Raw genomic sequence first — 18479 nt, 5'->3', positions numbered from 1 at the left:
TGTGGCAGAAGTATCAAGCAATCTCAATCTTCGTGAGAAACGGACGATTCTGAATTGAATTTCATAACCTTGCAAGGGATCCTAACTCACACGCTCGAAAACTTTCTTTTCCAGGCAACCATTCCCCCCATATTCTGGGTCGTGGAATAGGGCCACCACAAGCGATTGCAGGACCATACGCACATCCAATATGCAGGATGTACATCTACAGCGCGACTGTATGATCGTACTCCTGTCTGCTATGCAGAACGTATTCCCACACAAAGTGCGTGTGTGCGACAAAAACCAAAATGCGAGTGGTGGGGTAAGTCCACTAGCCGGGCTAATCAGGTACTAGGCTTACCGCGTACCATATTTACGGTATGTGGCTAGTACTTTCAAACACTTGACCACCAGTACCACACGCTGCGACCTTATCAAACTTAAACCAACACAGACAGGTACCATTCCAAATCATCGTACTGCACATAATCCCGTCCATGACTCTTATAGTGATTGCAGAATGGTAAACAATCAATTCCTATATCGCGCGAATGACAGGAAATCACTCGACTTCCGCCGATCCTATTAGCAGAGCATCTACTCGATAGGGACTCGGAAAATATTACATAGGGTCCTAGGTTTCATGCAACTAGGGTTTCATAACAATTCCTAACACTTAATGCACAAGGGTTTCATAACAATTCCTAACACTTAATGCACAAGATAGATATATAGTAATATAAGTGCATAATTTAAAATACTGGATTATGCACCGGGGCTTGCCTTCTTGGGTGGGGCTTGGGTCAGAAATGTTAATATCTTCCGAACCTTGGTCCAGAACTTCAGTAAGACCTTCAGTGATGTTCACTTGATCTTCAGAAATATCCTGTTCGGGTTCCGGGACCAACTCGTAGGTTCCGTCGGCGAGTGTAGTCGAATCTATATGATATGCAGTGATTTGCAGCAATGGTTATTATCTTGCTTTCACGATAAAGTTGCAATCTAACAATTCACAGTCAAAGCATCGGAAAACAAGGATTTGAATTTCAAGAATTCAATTCTACTTCTTATAAATTAAACCTATGATAACAAGTTTTATTTTTAGTTTGAAATCTACAGAGGTTCTGGCCTTAAGTTTTGACAAGTGTGTTTAACTCTATCAGATGAGCTTGACACAAATTTTTTATAAATTTTTGAAAACAGAAACTAAGTCATTTGAATTTAATTCAAATTTCATTTTAAATCAAAACCTAAGGCAAAACAGTGCTATAAAAATTTTCAAATAATACTATACCTTACTCAACATTAGATCAACATATGGTAAAAAGATCTAAGTAGAAAAGCATTAGCATCATACTTGAATAAATTGATTTCATTCCAAACTTGATTTGCACAAAATTTAAACGAGTTCAAGTTAGAGTGTAGTACTGAAGGTGAAATTTGGACACAAGTCCACTTACACCTTAAACAGGTTGCATACCAAAAATCACATGAAATAAAGCTAGCATGCAAAATTTATACACAAGATACCCTTTTGCTAAACTTTAAAAAAACTCTAAAAACATTTAGTTTCAAACTAAACTCTAGTAACAAAAGTTATAGAGCTAGACTCCTAGAGCACAACAAAACTGGTTTGATAATTTTTGGATTTTTACAAATTTCTATCGATTTTCAAAGTTGACAGCTTTGAATTGGGGAGGGATACTGATATTTCATAGAAAAGATCTTAGAAATATTTAAAAGCTTGCAATTGGGTCCTTGGCCGGGTTTTACAGAGAAGCCGATCAACGGCGATCAAATTCCGGTGAGGGAACTCACCGGCGGCAAGGGGAAAGTGGGGGAAAAGGTTCAGAAGCTCATGGCGGCCACGGGGGTGGCAGGAATCAAGGAAGGAAGGGCTGAAGCGGCGGGTCGATGGTGAACCGAGCCGGTGCGGCGGGGCTCCGAGGACGGCGGCGGCGTTTCGGTAGCTGGAGTGCCGGAGAGCGACGGGAAAGTGGCCGGGAAGTTTTTGCGCGAAGATACGGTGCTGATGGTGAGCTTGTTGAGGGCTGAGAGGTGGTGGAGCGTCGGCACGACGGTGAGGCCGAGCGGCGGCGATGGACAGAACGGCCGACGCGGCGTTCTAGTGGCGTGAGCGTGAGGGGATGGAGAAGAATTGGTATGTAGCTTCGATGGAATGTGGTGGTGCTAGGGAAGCACCGGGTTGCGGACGTGGCCGGCGGAGTTAGCTAACTGCGGTGAGCAGAGACGGCAGCGGCGGTCTGGTGGCGATGCCGAGTGGAGAAGAAACCGAGGGTGGAGAAGAAACCGAGGAAGCGAAATGTGGCCGTGTGAGCGGGTAAAAGTAGTCGAAGAGGGCTCCTGGATGCTCTGCGGAACCAAGAAGAGCACGAGCGAGTTAGAGCAGCCGCGGGCGAGCGGGGGTGCGACGTGGCGGCTGCGGCGACGGCGGCACGACGTGGCGGGGCGAAGGAAGCCAGCAGAGGTCGGGCGAGCGGCGGGCGGGTGAGCTGGAGGGCCAGGTGGTGGAGTTAGAGCGGCGAGGAGCAGTTGTCAGCGCGGGAGCTCGCCGGCGAGGGGCGGCGGGCTGTGGAGCAGAGCAGCAGAGAGAAACAGAGAGGAAGGGGAGAGAGGAAGATGACGAGGACTTCTCTATAATTTTCCAAAAGAGCAAGGGGTGCACTGTAAAGTAAAATTTTATTTCAAACCATAGCCCAAATGAGAATATGCCCAAAAGCAAAAGTGTAGAATTTAAAAAGATCTACAACTTTGCTTTAAGGGTCAGCTTTAAAAGAGTTAGGGTTTTGAAACTAATTCGAAATCCGACAAACTATCAAATTTCACATAAAACCTATTTAAAAATCACATTCCAAATGAAACCTTACGGGTTCCACTTCTTACAGTGGTTTAAAAGTAAATTCTTGCCTTTACAAAACTACCCTCGTACAATTTGAAATTACCCTACCCTCAAACACATTTAGCAAAAGAACCCTATTTTTTCATAATTACAAAAATACCCTTCAACTTATAATTAAGTTTTTAAATTCATTCATCAAAACAAACACACATTTCACATTAACAAGCACAACTTAAACTAGATATTAACGTGCTTAGCTCCTAAGTACCTGAAATGTCACACAACTTTTAGCAGATTAATGACTAAAGTTCTTTTTAGGTCCAACTAAAATTTAGCAATATTTTAGTTGGATCCGTTTGGATCAAAATTGATAAATTTAGGCAACTAAACTTTAGCAAGGGATCAAACAGGCCACGGCGGGGCATTAGTTTTTTTTAAAACGGAAGGAGTGGGGCATTAGTTATTTTCCGAGGGATTAATTCCCGTGGGACATCAGTTTAAGGTCCTTAAGCCCTTGTAAACTCGTTCGGTTAAAAGTTGAAACAGTTTGGTAAGGCAAGTAAATCCTCGCCGGCTCGCTGCAGCAGGACTAGTGACCTGACCGCTGACCCGTCCGACGATGAGAACAAACAGGCAGCTGATGCGTAGGGATCCCATGGGACGACGACACGACTCATGAAGCGATGCATTGCGACCGCGAAAGCCCAACCAAAGTGCCGCACAGTCGCGTGACACGTCTCTCTCGCTGGACCATCTCGTTGGAATTATTGGAGGATTACCATCGAGGAGGTGTCAATCGTGTGGCGCGTGGCGATGGTTATTGAGCTAAACCAGCGAGGCATCAATCGGCACAAAAACCATTCTGGATCTTACGTCGAGTCTGGAGTCATTTGGTAGCACCCATCCTACCAGCTCCAGCCCTTGGCATTTTAATTCGTCCTTTGACATAAAGAGAGAACAAAATAAAAATACCCCTTTACTCGCAAAAAAAAATAAAAATACCTCTGCCGTGAGGAAAGAGGAAATTGTGCTCCAAGAAACGAAGCCGAGAAGAGAGTAGGAAAGAATAAAGGGAAAAATACGGGGGGGGGGGGGGGGGGGGGATTGGGGGAGAGAGAGAGAGAGAGAGAGAGTTGAAGGGTCCTAGCCTGGAGAGGTGGTGAGCCGCGAGGGCGCCACCGCACCCGCCCGTTGCCCCTGCATACCTCCGCGGACACCTGTCCCCTCCTCCCAGCGCGCAGCACATTGACGCCAGCCACCACACCACGCGCCCCGCACACGAAACCCCACCAGACCAGGACCAAGCAGACAGACTTGGCCATTTGGGAGCGGGGCCCGAGCAAAGTCTTGAGCGAGAAGCAGAGTGCCGCGGAAGCCTCCTCCTCCCCTTCCCCGTCTCCCCTCCTCCCTCTCCTTAAGCAGTAGCCCCCCGTCGAGTCGAGGCGAGCAGTCCGCAGCCGCCGCGCGCCCCCGCATCCCCCATTCCCCAGGAGCCACGCCGAGGTAAGCCGCCGCTCATCCTCGTTTTCCACCGGTTGCCCGTGCTCTTCCCTGATCCGCGCTTTGCTCGTACGCGGCTGCTTGCGCTGCGTTGCTGGGTGGTCCGTAGTTCGGGCCTCGGATTGGATTACCTCCGTTGTCGATTACTCAGTGTGAGGCTTCTGTTGCTGGTTTATTTGTTGCGCCTCGATGTGTTTTGGCTGGGCGCGGTGATGCCGCCTTCCACTAGCGGGCGCAACGCAATGGTGGAGCTATGAGCTCGATCTCTGCATTTCTCCAAGCTGTTCTTCCTGAGGCGACTGATTGTTGGGGAGGAGTTCGTGGATGGGGGGTTTTAGAGGATTTGGGGGACGAACCAGTCGGCGCTTTGGTTGTGCTCTTGCATTTATTACGTTTCCTGATGATCACGTTCGATTCAAATGAGTGCTGCCTTTTACTAGTTCGCAGTCGTTAGATGCTTGCCATTAGAATCAATCAGTTCCAGTGGTCTCCTCTTCCTCTTTGGGCCTGCAACAAAACCACGTTCCCCTTTGAATCCCTCGCCTTTCCGTTTTTGTTTGCTTCTGTACTTTCGTTTGATGCGCATAGACAATGATTATCCCCTTTCTCTTTTACCTGCAACTTTGACTTGGTTGGGAAGGAAAGCAAAAGCTGAATTTCAGCTCGCCTTTTCTTCGCTTCCCCATCACCCGTTGACCAGAAACCTCACATCATGCAACTGATCCAACCGACAACTGCGACCGTTTTGATCAGGGACGCCAGCTGCTGCTCGCCTGCTCAACACCAACCAAGCCATGGTGGAATCCAATGGCCTGCGGGGCACCGCGCCTGCCGCCGCCGGGCTCTTCAGGGTGCCGGGCCTCTTCGTGAGGCTGGGCAGCAGCAAGGGAGCCGCGGCGGCGAGCAATGCCGTGGACGCCGCCGACTCGGTGTGGAGCCCGACCTCCCCGCTGGACTTCAAGGGCCTCAGGTCCAGCCCGCCCAGGGTCGGCCTCGGCCTCGTCGACGCGCTCACCGCCGACGGGGGCTGCTCCGTCCAGCTGGGGTGCAGGAGCTCGTTCCTCGACTCCATCAGGCCGTTCCTCGAGCTGGCGCTGCCCAAGGTGGTCTGCGGGAGCAAAGCTGCCTCGTCGGCCGGCGTCGCCGCCACGCTGGATGAGGTGAACGACTACGCGGACTCCGAGGAGTACACTTGCGTCATCTCGCGCGGGCCGAACCCGCGGACGACGCACATCCTCGCCGGCGAGACGCTGGAGGTGCGCGGAAAGGGCGAAGCAGGCGGTGGTGGTCGCGGGAAGGCGATTTTCAGCATCGAGCCCTTGAGCGACCAGCAGACGTCGACGTCGTCGCCGGCGGCGGCACCGGCTAGTGCCGCGTCCGGCCGCTGCCGCTGCTGCATGAAGAGGCTGCCGGAGGACAGGGACATCTTCATGTACCTGTGAGTTTCCATCAACGTTCTATTTTCTCAGCTTGCGTGCATTTCAGCATTTGTATGCCGCCGATGTTTGTAGACGTTTTAGTTCTTGAGTTTTGACAGAATTTGTCGTGGACTTGGTGGTGTGCAGGGGCAAGGCGTTCTGCAGCAACGAGTGCAGGAAAGAGTACATCGAGGAGGAGATCGAGGAGGCGGAGGAGCTCATGAATCTGGACTCTGCTCTGAATCTTTGATTCAAGATTTTGTTAAGATGCCGAGGCAAAGTAGTAGTATAAATATTGCCCGCAAGCTTTCTGCCATCTCTTTTTGCCTTTACTGCTAGGATTAACTCCCCCCGGGGGGGGGGGGGGGGGGGTGTTGGGGCGGAGAGGAAGAAAAGGGAGGGAAGGAAGTGCCTCTCGTTCACGTTTTTCAGAAATGGAGAGGTTTAGGCTCGGCCCTTTTGTGCAATGGCCGAGCCAATTTTCACGATTTGTAAACTAGCTCCTTCGCCATCAATATATTACCCCATTTTTACAAGGCCAGTTTGTGCCCGTCTTTATTTTCAAAAAGAAAGTTTGCGCCCTTCATTTTATTCTCTCTTGGTCCCTTGTATACGTGCTGGTGATTTCTATTAATATACTCCTGTCTTCATCATGGCAAATCCTGCCAAGATTTCTGTCAGCAGCAAAGCCCTGCCCCTAAGCAGATGCTCGTCAGGAAAAACTGTGCTCTGGCGACCTTGCCATAATTCCCGTTGCAGGGCAATTATCAACGGCCTCCGCGCGTACAGTAGCTCGTTGTCTAGTCTTGCAGGCACGCTGAGCTCCGCTCCAGAGTTCAGTCCAGGTCCAGCGGCCTGTCGCGTCAATCCAATTACGCAAGGACGCCGGCAGGCGGCCAGGCATTGCTCAGCCGAGTCGGTGTACCCGTGTACGCCGGGCCGCATTGCTGCTTGGCGTGCGAGCCCGCGTGAAACGAGACCTGCCGTTGCTATTGAGACCGCGCCCCATCCCCATCCTTTCTCGGAAGACGCTGGGAGCTGCCCGGCGCCTGCGACATCCATTCCGAGAAGGATTCTCATGTCCCGCCTCTCTACCCTTTCAAGCCGTGAAACGCGGGATCATCGGATCCTTTCGTTCCTCACTTCCTCTTGATGGACGAACAGCTACCAGAAAAGGAGCCTGTGAAAGTGAAGTCAAAAAATGACCTCACACGGAACCGTACGCCATCTGACCTTAGCGCTGCAGAACTGAGTCTGCACCATCACAGATGTGTACAACAGTGTACTGTCGACTGTCGTACTGTATGTCCTTTTTAACTTGTTGCCTTCCAAAACAAGCTTGTACCATCAAGGACAAGGTCGTTCAAGAATCCAAACGGAAGGGCAAAACAGACCTACTCCCCCATCCATACGACAATCCAACCCGTTTATCGAGAAATCAAATAATTTTAAATATAACTAAATTTATACAAAATACTAACATTTGTATCTTCAAATAGATGTAGTATAAAAAATATATTACATAATTAATTTAATGATATTTATTTTATAATATAAATATAAATATTATTTTATATAAATTTGATAAATATAAAATTGTACGACTTCTCAAAAGTCTCATTAGGCTGTCTCCAGCGATATCCTTCAAATCCCATCCTCTACATCCTTCATTTACAGAATTCTCTACAAGATTCTCTCCTCTATATCTCATTTCTCTCCAACAACATTCTCTAAATCTCGTTCTCTATACATTAAACCCTATATTAGAAACGTATTTTGTTCCAAATTTTTGTACGTACGTATTTATCATACCTCAAATGCTATGGACATGTTTTATTTTTATTTAATTCAGTGTTTGAAACGTAAAGAAAAAATAGAGAAGAGGAGAGAGAATCTCTATATATAGAGGAAACCTGCAGCGTTCTCTATTTTAGAGGACCATTTAGAGAACGCTGCTGGAGCAATAGAGAACGGAATCTTCCTCTATATATAGAGTAGAGAATGCTTTACAGCACGCTGCTGGAGACAGCCTTACGTTTAGGACGGAGCATGGCGAGCAGCGAAGTACTCCTACCCAAAAATTACAGCTCCGCAGATAAAAGACTCGGGGTTTTGTTCGTTTCCTACCCTCTAAATTTTAGACCCGTCACGTCAAAGAGAATTAGAAGTATTAAATAAAATATAATTACAAAACTTTTTGCACAGATGGGTACTAATTCGCGAGATAAATTTAATGAGCCTAATTAATCCATAATTTGCCACAGTAATCATCCGCTAATCATGATCTAATATACCTCATTAGATTCGTCTCGCGAATTAGTCTTGAGGTTCTACCGTTAATTTTGTAATTAGATTTTATTTAATACTTTTAAATGATAAGATTCTCTTTGATGTGATGGGTCTAAACTTTAGACATGGAAAACGAACACACCCTCAGTCCTGCAAGGAATTAGAGGGCAGGGTGTTTATTTTTCCCGACTAAACTTTAATCTAATATAAAGAATTAGAGGGCGTTTGTTTTTCCGACGTTTGACACTAACTAAAAATATTAAATATAAACTAATTATAAAACGTATTTGCATAAATGAAGACTAATAAATGGAGACTAATTAGCAAAACGAAACCAGTAAATCTAATTAGTCCATAATTTAACCATATGTACTGCAATAAATATATACTAATTATAAATTAATTAGACTTAATAGATTCATCTAGCATATACGATTAGTTTTATAGTTAACTTATCCTCTAATTAGTATCCGATATAACCCAAACTAAAAATTAGGTAGATTCGAACACCGTTTTAAATATACGGAAAATCTAGGAGAGCCGTAGATTTGCCGTGCAACCACAAACCTCTCTCATCCTTGCCAACAGACCCCTACATGAATCGACTTTCAGCTACAAGCATGGGCAATTATCTCAGCTAGGACCACCGAGGACACAATATTGAACCAAGGAAACATAACCAACACAACACACCGGAACCACAGACGACAGGAGTAAAGAGGCGGAAGCACCTAACAGCTGACAGGCTAAAGAGGCGTAATCAAGGACAGCAGCTAACAGCACAGATAGATAAATCTCAAGTGATTCGCCTTCGCTGAAGCTGCACCCAATGATGGGACCCCGCCGGCCACCGACCCGAGAGCTCAAGCAGCTCACGCAAGAGGCGCCGTCACGCTTCTTGAAGAATGCAGAAACCGCATAAGAATCCCTTTCTTCAGATCTGGCGGGTGTTGTATGACTTGCAATTCTGGCACTTGTGCGCGATCAAATGGAACTGCACCTCTGATATCGCCCCGCAGTCGTTGCATAATATGCGGACCTACAAGGAGATAAAATCTAATTAGAAGTATTCAGAACAGGCTGCGCCTCTAGTTCATTCTATCTAGTACATCAGCAGTCAGGAGATGCATCGAAGGATCCAGAATTGGCTTTGCCATGGGTTCCATGGGATCACACATTTCCACTATCCCATGTCAGCACTCAGCACACTTAGAATAATCTCATGGCTACCGTCCGCGTTGTTAAGACTTGCCTTATCAACTTTCTTTTCAGCCTGAAGAGCAGGGTTTCTATCCTTAAAACGCTGCATTCATAAGAGTTTCAGCAAAAGAGAAAAGAAGACTACCATCTTGTCATCACAAGAATCGGACAGAGTCGCCAGCTCCATGTCGAGTCTCTCCCACGCCTTGGACATGTCACAAACTGACTTGGAGCAAAGTGGGCATGCAAACCTGTAGATTCATTTTTAGGAGTCAAAACCCAGTCTGTATGGTAAACCAAAGCATACAAAAGGGACATGCAGAACCAACTTACTGGCAGTGTTCCTCCATTTCTTTCAAGCACTTGACATGAATGGTATGACCACAAGGCAGGACAGAAACATCATTTGTCGACTCAAACAAGTACTGACATTCATGAAACAGGATCAATAACAGGATTGTATCAGAACAAGAACAGAGATTAAACAATTCACCGAAAACATAATCAAATATCTTGAACAATAAAAAGGAGCAGAACACCTACCTCAAAGCAGATTGGACAGTCATGATGCATTGCTCCTTCAACACATGCATGACTGTTCTTCAGCACAATTGAATAACAACATCCTACACGAAATAGATAAAACAGTGATAAACCATACCAGTTGACTATGTTCCTACAAATTATAACAATGCTGAATTTCTTCATAACCGTATAATAACATAAAGGATTCTGAAAAATAATTCTGACAAGGAGGACAAATAGTACTAGTAAAATGCAACTTATTGGATGGTTAGCCAAGTAGAGAGTTTAGGAAGTGTATCTTCCATTTTCCAAATCAGTCTACAGCATTTTTCAGCCAGTAATCTACAAATTAAAATAGATCAAACTATCATTGAAAAACTAAATTCATATACCCAATTGCGTGACGCGTGGCATAATGGAAATTACAAATTCAGAGAAAGATCAAAACTAATCAGAAGCACAGAGTGAATTATATACTGACTTTAGAATGAAATATTACACAAAACAGAGAGACGTGAGGCATTACCACATTTTGAGCAGTGGAAGAAATTTTCCCTCCCTCCAATTCTGCAAACAGTTATAATCGAAGTATTATTTTCTATACTTTAGACTTTAACTGCATCCATACCATGTCCACTTGGAAAAACTACCACATACGTACCTACATATTCCACATCCATTGCAGTGATACTGTTGTTTAGAAACCTAAAATCACAAACAGAAGATTTAGCGAGGCACACTCTTTAACATCTACATAAAGCAAACAGAAGATACAATACCAAGCTTTCTCTTACTAACATCATCGTCAAAGAGCTTGCACAATCCACAGAAGTACTTTCCCATGCATACTCCACAATTGATGCATACTTGTCGTACCTGGCAGCAGATAAAGCAGCATGATGATATAGTTACATAGTTACATAAATTTAGCATGTCATGAAGTAGTAGCAAAGGTAAGAGTCACACACCTCTTGTTCAGTGCCACATAATGAGCATATAACCTGATGACAGAAAAATGAAAACACGGACTCAGCTGAATGCAAAAGTAACTTGCAAGCAAAAGGTGAACCTAGAGGGCAAACTTACCTGCTGTACTTCCTGGCGTGGAAGTTCATGCCTCCTCATTGTATCGACTTTAATGGAATTCTGTCAGCAAAAGTACATATTATATTAGTTTTCCTATATTTAAGATGAACCATGGTTCTAAAACAATAATAGGCACACTCATACTAAGCGCATACAATGGAACATGGAAATATTTCACTGAATACCAATTATACAATAAAAACAAAACCATGAAATAAGAGCAGAGAATAACTCACTGAAGGTTCTAAATAGAAATACAGGCTGCAACTGCCATGTATAAAGCTGTAGCAGACATCAAGATACTAACATAATCTAGAGCAAGAACCGAGTACTTATCTACTATGAGTAAAAACATACCATACTGCATGTGTTTTCAGAGTTTTCACTATTAGTAAGATCATGCATCAATACACGACAATTGATAAAGCGCACAAAGCAAATTGATTATCCTAGATTATACCACAGAAAACATGATGTGACATTACAAAATTGGTCCCCTGTACTACAACTCAAAAAGTAAATTATACCTTAACTTCATTGTGGCAGTGCCGGCAATCAAAAATCTCATTGCAGCAAGGAGCTCGTATGCGGCATCTCCTTCTGTAATGTGGACACCTGCCATTCAAATGCTTGTTACTTGATATCACGGAGTTTGTTAAGAAAGTAAATATTCTAAGCAGATACCAAATAGACAAGACAACCAAAAGTTAAGTGAAAAGCATACCCATACTGCATTATTCCTTTTTCAGTTTTCTCAAAATCATCAGGATCTGAACCGTTGATCTTCTTTTTTTTGTAATTTCCACCAGACTCCAAAGAGCCCTTGGTGTATTCCTCCACATTTAGCTTGGCTTGTCCATGTTGAGCAGAAGCAGACTCAAGGTGTAGGTCCAATGCGCCCATCTTGACTGTTTTTTTTTTACCGCTGAAAGCTATCACGTTGCAAACACAACACAAATACCTGCAAATATCATGTATTTAGCAGGATTGCTCCCGATACAGAATGCAGTCGGAGGTCCTAAATTCGAGGAAACCACTGCGCACAGTTCTGGAATGCCATATACTGCCGAAGACCAGGCATCACAATAGATGAAAGCAATGCCGAACATCTCCAACCAGCAAAATCTCGTTAAACTGATCACCCAACAGTCACAGATAGCACTATCTATCTGGACAGTGAGCTGAGAGGAATAATACTACTCAATAGGTATCCATCCAGACTCCAGAGAACTCCCAAGCAATCGAACATCCATCTGCATGAAATTTACCACGTTGTCCACCCCCATTCTCTGGCAAGAGGAACACGTCATAGCATCAAATGCCAGGAAATGAAAAAAAAATGAAACGTGACAAGGTTTTGACGTGTTAGCATGTACCACTCGTGCACGTTGTTATACTCTGAAAGGTTCATTAAGACGTTAGATTTCAAGGAAGCCTACCTCCAGCAGAAATCAGCTTCATCTTCGAAATCTTTACTTAAACAAGCACTGCTAGACATAAGAGATTTTCAATCCATTGATTCTTCGATCAGAAGTACCTTGGAGAAAACCAGCATGCTCTTTCGTGCATCATCCTAAGGTTCTACTTGAGATTTCACCAATTCAGACCTGAAATTTAACCTATCTCTACTTCCAACTGAACAGAGGTCATCTCAGATCACCAGCGACCCAGTTTTACATGACCGGCATAAGAGAAATGCCCTTCCTAATTCTCTCACAAGGAATGCAGAAATGAATAGCCTGTGAGTAGTCCACAAACTGCTCCATCAAATTCTCGTCTGTGTACAACTGGAGCACATAAAGGAATTCACCCAGAATATCGATGATAGGTTCCTTCATTACGTTGCCAAAACTTATACCTCTCTTAGAACTGAATTTTCGACTTCTGCTCACCGGTATTTGCAAAGGACAGCCAAAAGGAGGAGGTAAAATGGCATAGTGTTGTGCCACAAGAGATGATAGAGCAACAAAAGTGTGGTATGCATATGCAGAGAACATTTTTAATGAAAAGCATATGCAGTAGTTATCGGTTATGGAAGTCACGGAATGCGTTGCTTAGGACAGTATATAACTTCTGAACTTCTAAAGGCACAGAGTCCTTGGCAATGTTATCTTAGGTACGTAATCAATCGCTGATAGGCATCGTGGAACCATTATCACCAGGTAACGGAGATCTACTGGCCAACCATCAACCATGCACACAACATTACCACGAACCTAGAAGAGCGAACTCCACCCTCCTCAAGTAGGCACCCAAAGCTGTCGGTAAAACCAAACAGATCAGGCACATGCAGCAAAGCAATTGCGGGGATGGACATTTTATACAGATCGCACGATCAATCAAGCGCCAAATGTACTGATGTTCCACCGTATACACACCAAAGTAAATCAAACAATCAGTCGTCACAATCCGCAATCAATTCGAGCAACTAGTTACCGCAAACCAAATCAGAACAATTAGACATTAACAGCTCATCATCATCTACGCGCACCGGCAAGCAATCAAAACAATCTCACGTACCTAAGCAGATCGATCAATCGGAACAGCAAATTTAAGCGCGCACACAGAAATCAGAACAGAAACTAGAAAAACCGCGAAGCGTATGACGAACTTCCTATCGCACACGCGACCCAATCGAGCGCGGCGGGACGACGCGGCGGCGGCCGCCGACCGAGAGGAGCCTTGGGAGTTGGGTCCTGCAGCGCCTGCGGGGGCTGTGGATTTGGGGAATCCGGAGACGGGGGCGATGGGGTGTGAAGGTTCCGTAGCCGGGAGTGGTGACTGCGATTCGGAAGGGAAGGTTGGGAGGAGCGTATTTAAACTGCTTCCGGGGAGGACACGGTTTCCAGAGGATTCGGCTGACGTGGACCGGGCCTAGCCGACGGCGACTGCGATTCTGGCCTTATCCTGCGCCGCTGCGCGAGGACGAAGGGGAAGCGAGCATAGCGGCGCATACGCTCGGTTTATCCCTGACCGTCGCCGCCGCACACCGTCGCGGATGGCCGCCACGTAGGCTCCAGCCTCCACCGCCCCACGGGCCTCCGCCAGGGATCTGCCAGGGAGCCTGCCGGGCCGTGCCGTGACGTGAGAGGCTACTACGTTACGTTACGTTACGTCCCGCGCGACCCGAACAGATCGTACAGATAATTAACCGCCGCGACGGTGATTCGGCGTGGGCGCACGGCGGCGCATGAATCACGCGGCCCGACCTGACCACGGTCCGTTCGCCGCCGGCCAGCGCCGCGGAACGATGCCGTTGCTCGCCCGTGTGCCTCCATCTGGGGCTCGACGTGTCCCGCTTGGGCCGCGACGTGTACAGGAGCTAGTGGCTCTCCCGTGCGCAGCGCGTCGCGGGCTCTCGATGTTATCCCACGAGTTGGTCCTGGGCAATTTTTGGAATCTGACGTGTTTGACTCGGGCGGAACTCGCGGCGTGCACGGTGCACCAGCGGTTCCAGCCTGCCACGAAATCGGAGGTTCAAAGATCTCGCGGATAAATCCCAATCCCATCGTCGGGGAATAATCCGTTTCGTACACGCCAGCTACTGCTCCGCTGCTGCTACCAGAGGATCACTTCTGTTGCGCAGCTGCCAACGCAAAAAAAAAAAAACCCTCCGAATTTCTGATGAAACGCGGCACACGGGGCGCAGGTCGCGGTGCAATTATTGGTCCCAGGATCATTACAGCCTTTTAATGCTTGATTTGCCACGCACTAGCCGATCAGTAGACCGGCAAATGATAATGCTTGGTTGCTTGCGTGGCCCTCGGCGACACGAAAGCTGGCCTGCGAGGGCACGACGGGATTGTGGCGTGGCCCGTTCGGACGACTGGACCAGCCGGGGTTTTCTACACGTGGCGGCGGGCAAGGCAAGAAGCTGACGCCCGGTGATCAGGACGCCTCCGTCCCTGGCAGTGCAGCTATTAGCACGACGATGATGTTCCATCGGTGTCGCGGATCGAAGAAAGCAGGATACGCGATTATGGAGGGTCGGTGGATCACGCTCTTCCTGCGGGCCATCGGTCGCCGTCCAGCTTTCTGAAGTCTCTGTTGATCGAAAGAAAGAAGTGTGGTCTGCGAAGTGTGATCAGAGAAGATTTTGATTGCTCACGCTGTTCCCGGGGTCGATCTCCAACCTTTTGAACTCTCCTTTTCTTTCTTTCTTTTGGACGACGAGGGGTCAAAAGGAGAAAACGCTGCTCCTCTCGTTGGAGAAGAGAGTAGTACCAGATTTCTCAAAGCCCATTAAGCCCATCTTATCTGCAGGCCCAGTAGCATATGTCTCCGTTGATTTCGGCCTTTGTGAGAATTGTGATCTTTCTGTCCCTGAGCTTTTGCAAAAACCGCATACCAGAAGATTGAGCTTGTCTCGATCGCAACTGTTGAACCATTCAAACTTCACACTACACCTCACAAATGTGGTGGACTCCACTGTGCACGCACGTCATCTGCCAGAAGCAGGTCCATCTATTCTGGGTGTCATCATCTACTCATCTGCAACAGCTTCAGTCGTCCACCACCTGACGCGTGTTACTGTTGATCTGCGTATATACGTTGCTAGCAACCACTACCTCGGAGGCGTACGATGAGACGGGCCTTTTGTGCCTTTTCTGACTGATCTGTTTTCTATGTTCGTTGACACTCTGACCTCTGCTTTGCCCACCATTAGTCATGCCTCCAAAGCTAGATGCTGCTATTTCTACGCTGCATGGGCAATCAAATTAGTCACGGGTTAGGTGTGGCAGTACACTTTAATTGCGTCTTCTAGACTTCCAAAGAGGCGAGGGACGAATAGCGATAAACAAATGGGATTCTAGAAACCGGCTGACCGTTTATCATTCACAACTTTTAAGATCGTAATAATCTACTCGCTCTCTCTGATAATTTCCCGGTCAGTCCAGTTCAGTCAGTTCATCTCGTCAGAAAAGTTCAGTTCAGCTCGGTAGGTTCGTCCATATCTCGCTATCTAGATACGGAAGGCCGGCCCTTCAAAGGATAAACCGGATAATCTACCTCTACACTAGGATATTACAGTTACGATTTGTGAGATAAAAGCAGCAAAAAATCATCTATTTCGACATGTGATTGCCGAGAAGGTGGCGGGTTCTACTCGCTTTCTGCCGAATCATATGCCGTGGTCAGTCGTCACGCATGACAGTTCAGAGCAGCCGCCGTGGGGGCAGAGCAGAGAGCAGCTAGCTAGTGTCTCCCAAGCTTTGCTTCACCTGAGGGAGGCATCATTCGGCGGTGGCTAGTGAGGGCATCCCACCATTTCTCGATGGATGCATGGATGGCAGATTTCAACTCTCTTTGTGACAGGATTTGGAAGCGGTGAGTCAGACTCGACGAAAGTGCTAGATCCCTTTTGGCATTATTGGCGCAACTGCCCTGTTAATCGTTGAAAATGCCCTGTTCTTCGTTGAACAAGGGCAGGATGGATCAATGGTCATGTTTCGCATCTCCATTCCTATCCACCGGGGGGTGGTTAAAAGGCAGGAGCAGGAAGGAAGTTGTGCGCCACGAGGGTTAATGGCGTTGAGTAGATTAATTGTGTTAGCTAACTTTGAGACCAGTAAAAGGAGATTCTGGATTCCATTCTTTTTTGTGACGCCTTCTGAATTCCATTCTATTTTCGGGGAAATATTAGGATATGCTATCTTCTACCAAAGAAAACGGAAAATAATTTCAGAATCTCGATCATGGAGTCATTGGGAATACATGAGGTCAGGGAATGTTGGTCGTGTTATCGATAGTGTTCTAACGCAAATAATATTGATGTGCAACATGTGGCAAATGGATGTGCAACATGGCAAACGGGTGCCTAGCTGGATTGGTTAGGTGGCCTCAGTAGCATTTGTCAGGTCGTTCGACTTCTGGTGGGAACGAATTTCAGGCTAGGGTTAAAAAGTCACAAGCGCTAAAGCACATGAAAAATAGGTACCGGCCTGCTCTCACACGGGTTACGGTACGGGCAACGATATCTTGTGTAAAGGTGGGATACGAGTTCGGTGGTTTTGCCTGGAGGGCGTCATACCCCCATAGGTCATTATTTTCTCTTTGCAACATGTGGCAGTACTTTACATGTCATGTCTTTTCTCTCAATTACAAGTGTTGTATTTCACAGGAGTATTTAAAACACATAAAACTTATAAGTGTTGGATTGAAAGAAGTGGGATGTACTATGAGCGTTTGAGAACCTGCCTTCCTTTTCTATTGACGGCCATATCATGCAGGCTTGAATCTTGACCAATTATTATTAAAAAGAACAATGATCTGGTTAATTAGTTTTTCTTTCCAGTGGATCAAAGAGAGTTGCTTCTCATGAACATTTCGCTATCAAACTAGTTTTGAGTGCAATGTTGCCGTGGCCCTGTGATAGCGAAACGTTCATGCGGGTGTGCTGCGTGATCGAGTGTGGCTGAATCTTGAATGGGGAACGAAAAGGACCAGCATTTGGCAATAATTATACATAGCTCTATTTGGAACGAGAGGACGGGGCAGAAGAAGCTGTGGAAGCCCTTTCTTGCGGAGGAGAGCCAGGTTCCTTCCATCCGACCGGGAGAAACCGGCGCCGCTCAACCGTAAACAATGGCTTTCTGTGGTACCAGAAGCCAGTTTATTCAGGTTCAGGTGACGAAGAGGCAGCGCCGTGTGGTTCAGCGTGGCAGTTGCCACCACACGGTTCCCTGTGATGGCTACTTTCAGATAGTGCAAGACCAATGCACTGCACCATGACGCAAATTGGAAGCAGTCGACACTATATAGCCATTACTCACAGTACGACAGTACGTTGCAATGTTATCTTACTACAGCAATTTGTTTTCTGTTGCTGAATACCAGAAATCAGTAGAATATGCACAGGCTTCAGTTGGTGACACTGCTTCAGTGTAGTCATCGCCACTCAGGTACAGAGGCGAGATGGGCTGAACAGGTGAAGCTTCTAGCACACGTAGTGCTGACTGAAGCACATCACTGTTAACCGCATACAGTCGCTCTGCCCTCTTTTTTCTTTTAGGACAATAGCATGCCGCTCTGCCCTCTGACCTCCGAATCGCATTTGCTTGCACGAATGCCCTCCTGTGCTTGTACGTATGAGTTATGACCTCTGATCACTGCTGAAGCTCAAGCAGATATCCATGGCTGCGGGCGTGTCCAAAGGTGCCTGGAAATAACAACACATGGCACCTAACTCCACAATCACTTTCACCTTTGCTTGCATTCGTCTCCCGCACGGTAGAAAAGCGACGACGAATGACGGGGGCGCGTCGTGCGAGCGGCGTTGGTTCCGCGCGGGCTCGATCCCGCCCGCCTCCGAAAACCACTTCCCCAGAAGCGGACGCCGCGCGGGCGCGGTGGCATGCAGCGAAGGGAGAGCTGGCCGGCAGCTGGCTGACGGCGGCAGCAGCAGAGGGGAGGGGCACGCGCGGCGGCAGGCGGCGTGGAGGCTGCGGGGTCTTCCGAATCCAACGCGCGACCGCCTCCGTTCGTGCCCGGGTGCTTCCCCCCTGCTATACGTGCCGTGCCGACCAACCGCCCGCCCCGCGGCGTCGTCGCTTCCTCGGACTCGCTATCGATCTGATTATCTGATCGTCGGGTACGCGCGCGCGTCTCTCGTGGTGTCC

At 47.1% G+C, this 18479-nt stretch overlaps 2 protein-coding genes across 2 annotated transcripts; one reads left to right on the top strand and one right to left on the bottom strand.

The window, feature by feature from the left end:
• The first annotated feature begins 4176 nt into the window (after nucleotides 1–4176).
• On the top strand, nucleotides 4177–6420 carry LOC112894280. Its single transcript, XM_025961931.1, has 3 exons — nucleotides 4177–4345; nucleotides 5096–5780; nucleotides 5908–6420. Exons 2-3 carry the CDS (start codon nucleotides 5137–5139, stop codon nucleotides 6008–6010), a joined length of 747 nt encoding a protein of 248 aa, XP_025817716.1. The 5' UTR covers nucleotides 4177–4345; nucleotides 5096–5136; the 3' UTR covers nucleotides 6011–6420.
• A 2105-nt stretch (nucleotides 6421–8525) lies between these two features.
• LOC112891896 (probable E3 ubiquitin-protein ligase RZFP34) lies at nucleotides 8526–13660 on the bottom strand. The gene is made up of 13 exons (XM_025958896.1): nucleotides 12300–13660; nucleotides 11905–12149; nucleotides 11585–11821; nucleotides 11388–11475; nucleotides 10861–10920; nucleotides 10743–10775; nucleotides 10573–10650; nucleotides 10436–10479; nucleotides 10301–10341; nucleotides 9793–9875; nucleotides 9583–9674; nucleotides 9395–9500; nucleotides 8526–9088 (listed from the first exon to the last, which is right to left on the bottom strand). Exons 2-13 carry the CDS (start codon nucleotides 11967–11969, stop codon nucleotides 8984–8986), a joined length of 1032 nt encoding a protein of 343 aa, XP_025814681.1. The 5' UTR covers nucleotides 11970–12149; nucleotides 12300–13660; the 3' UTR covers nucleotides 8526–8983.
• Between the last annotated feature and the right edge of the window lie 4819 nt (nucleotides 13661–18479).

Source organism: Panicum hallii, chromosome 5 (assembly GCF_002211085.1).
Source record: "Panicum hallii strain FIL2 chromosome 5, PHallii_v3.1, whole genome shotgun sequence".
NCBI lineage: Eukaryota > Viridiplantae > Streptophyta > Magnoliopsida > Poales > Poaceae > Panicum > Panicum hallii.
Note: the sequence above shows the minus strand (reverse complement) of the source record. Positions and strands in the feature narration are given on the sequence as shown.

Excerpts from the sequence above, each read along its gene's own strand:
- LOC112894280 (XM_025961931.1), top strand. The coding sequence starts at position 5,137 with ATGGTGGAATCCAATGGCCTGCGGGGCACCGCGCCTGCCGCCGCCGGG. Across the intron at positions 5,781-5,907 it reads AGGGACATCTTCATGTACCT|GGGCAAGGCGTTCTGCAGCA; the intron begins GTGAGTTTCCAT and ends GGTGGTGTGCAG.
- LOC112891896 (XM_025958896.1), bottom strand. The coding sequence starts at position 11,969 with ATGTTCGGCATTGCTTTCATCTATTGTGATGCCTGGTCTTCGGCAGTA. Across the intron at positions 10,776-10,860 it reads CACGCCAGGAAGTACAGCAG|GTTATATGCTCATTATGTGG; the intron begins GTAAGTTTGCCC and ends TTCTGTCATCAG. Across the intron at positions 9,089-9,394 it reads ATTCTTGTGATGACAAGATG|GTCCGCATATTATGCAACGA; the intron begins GTAGTCTTCTTT and ends ATCTCCTTGTAG.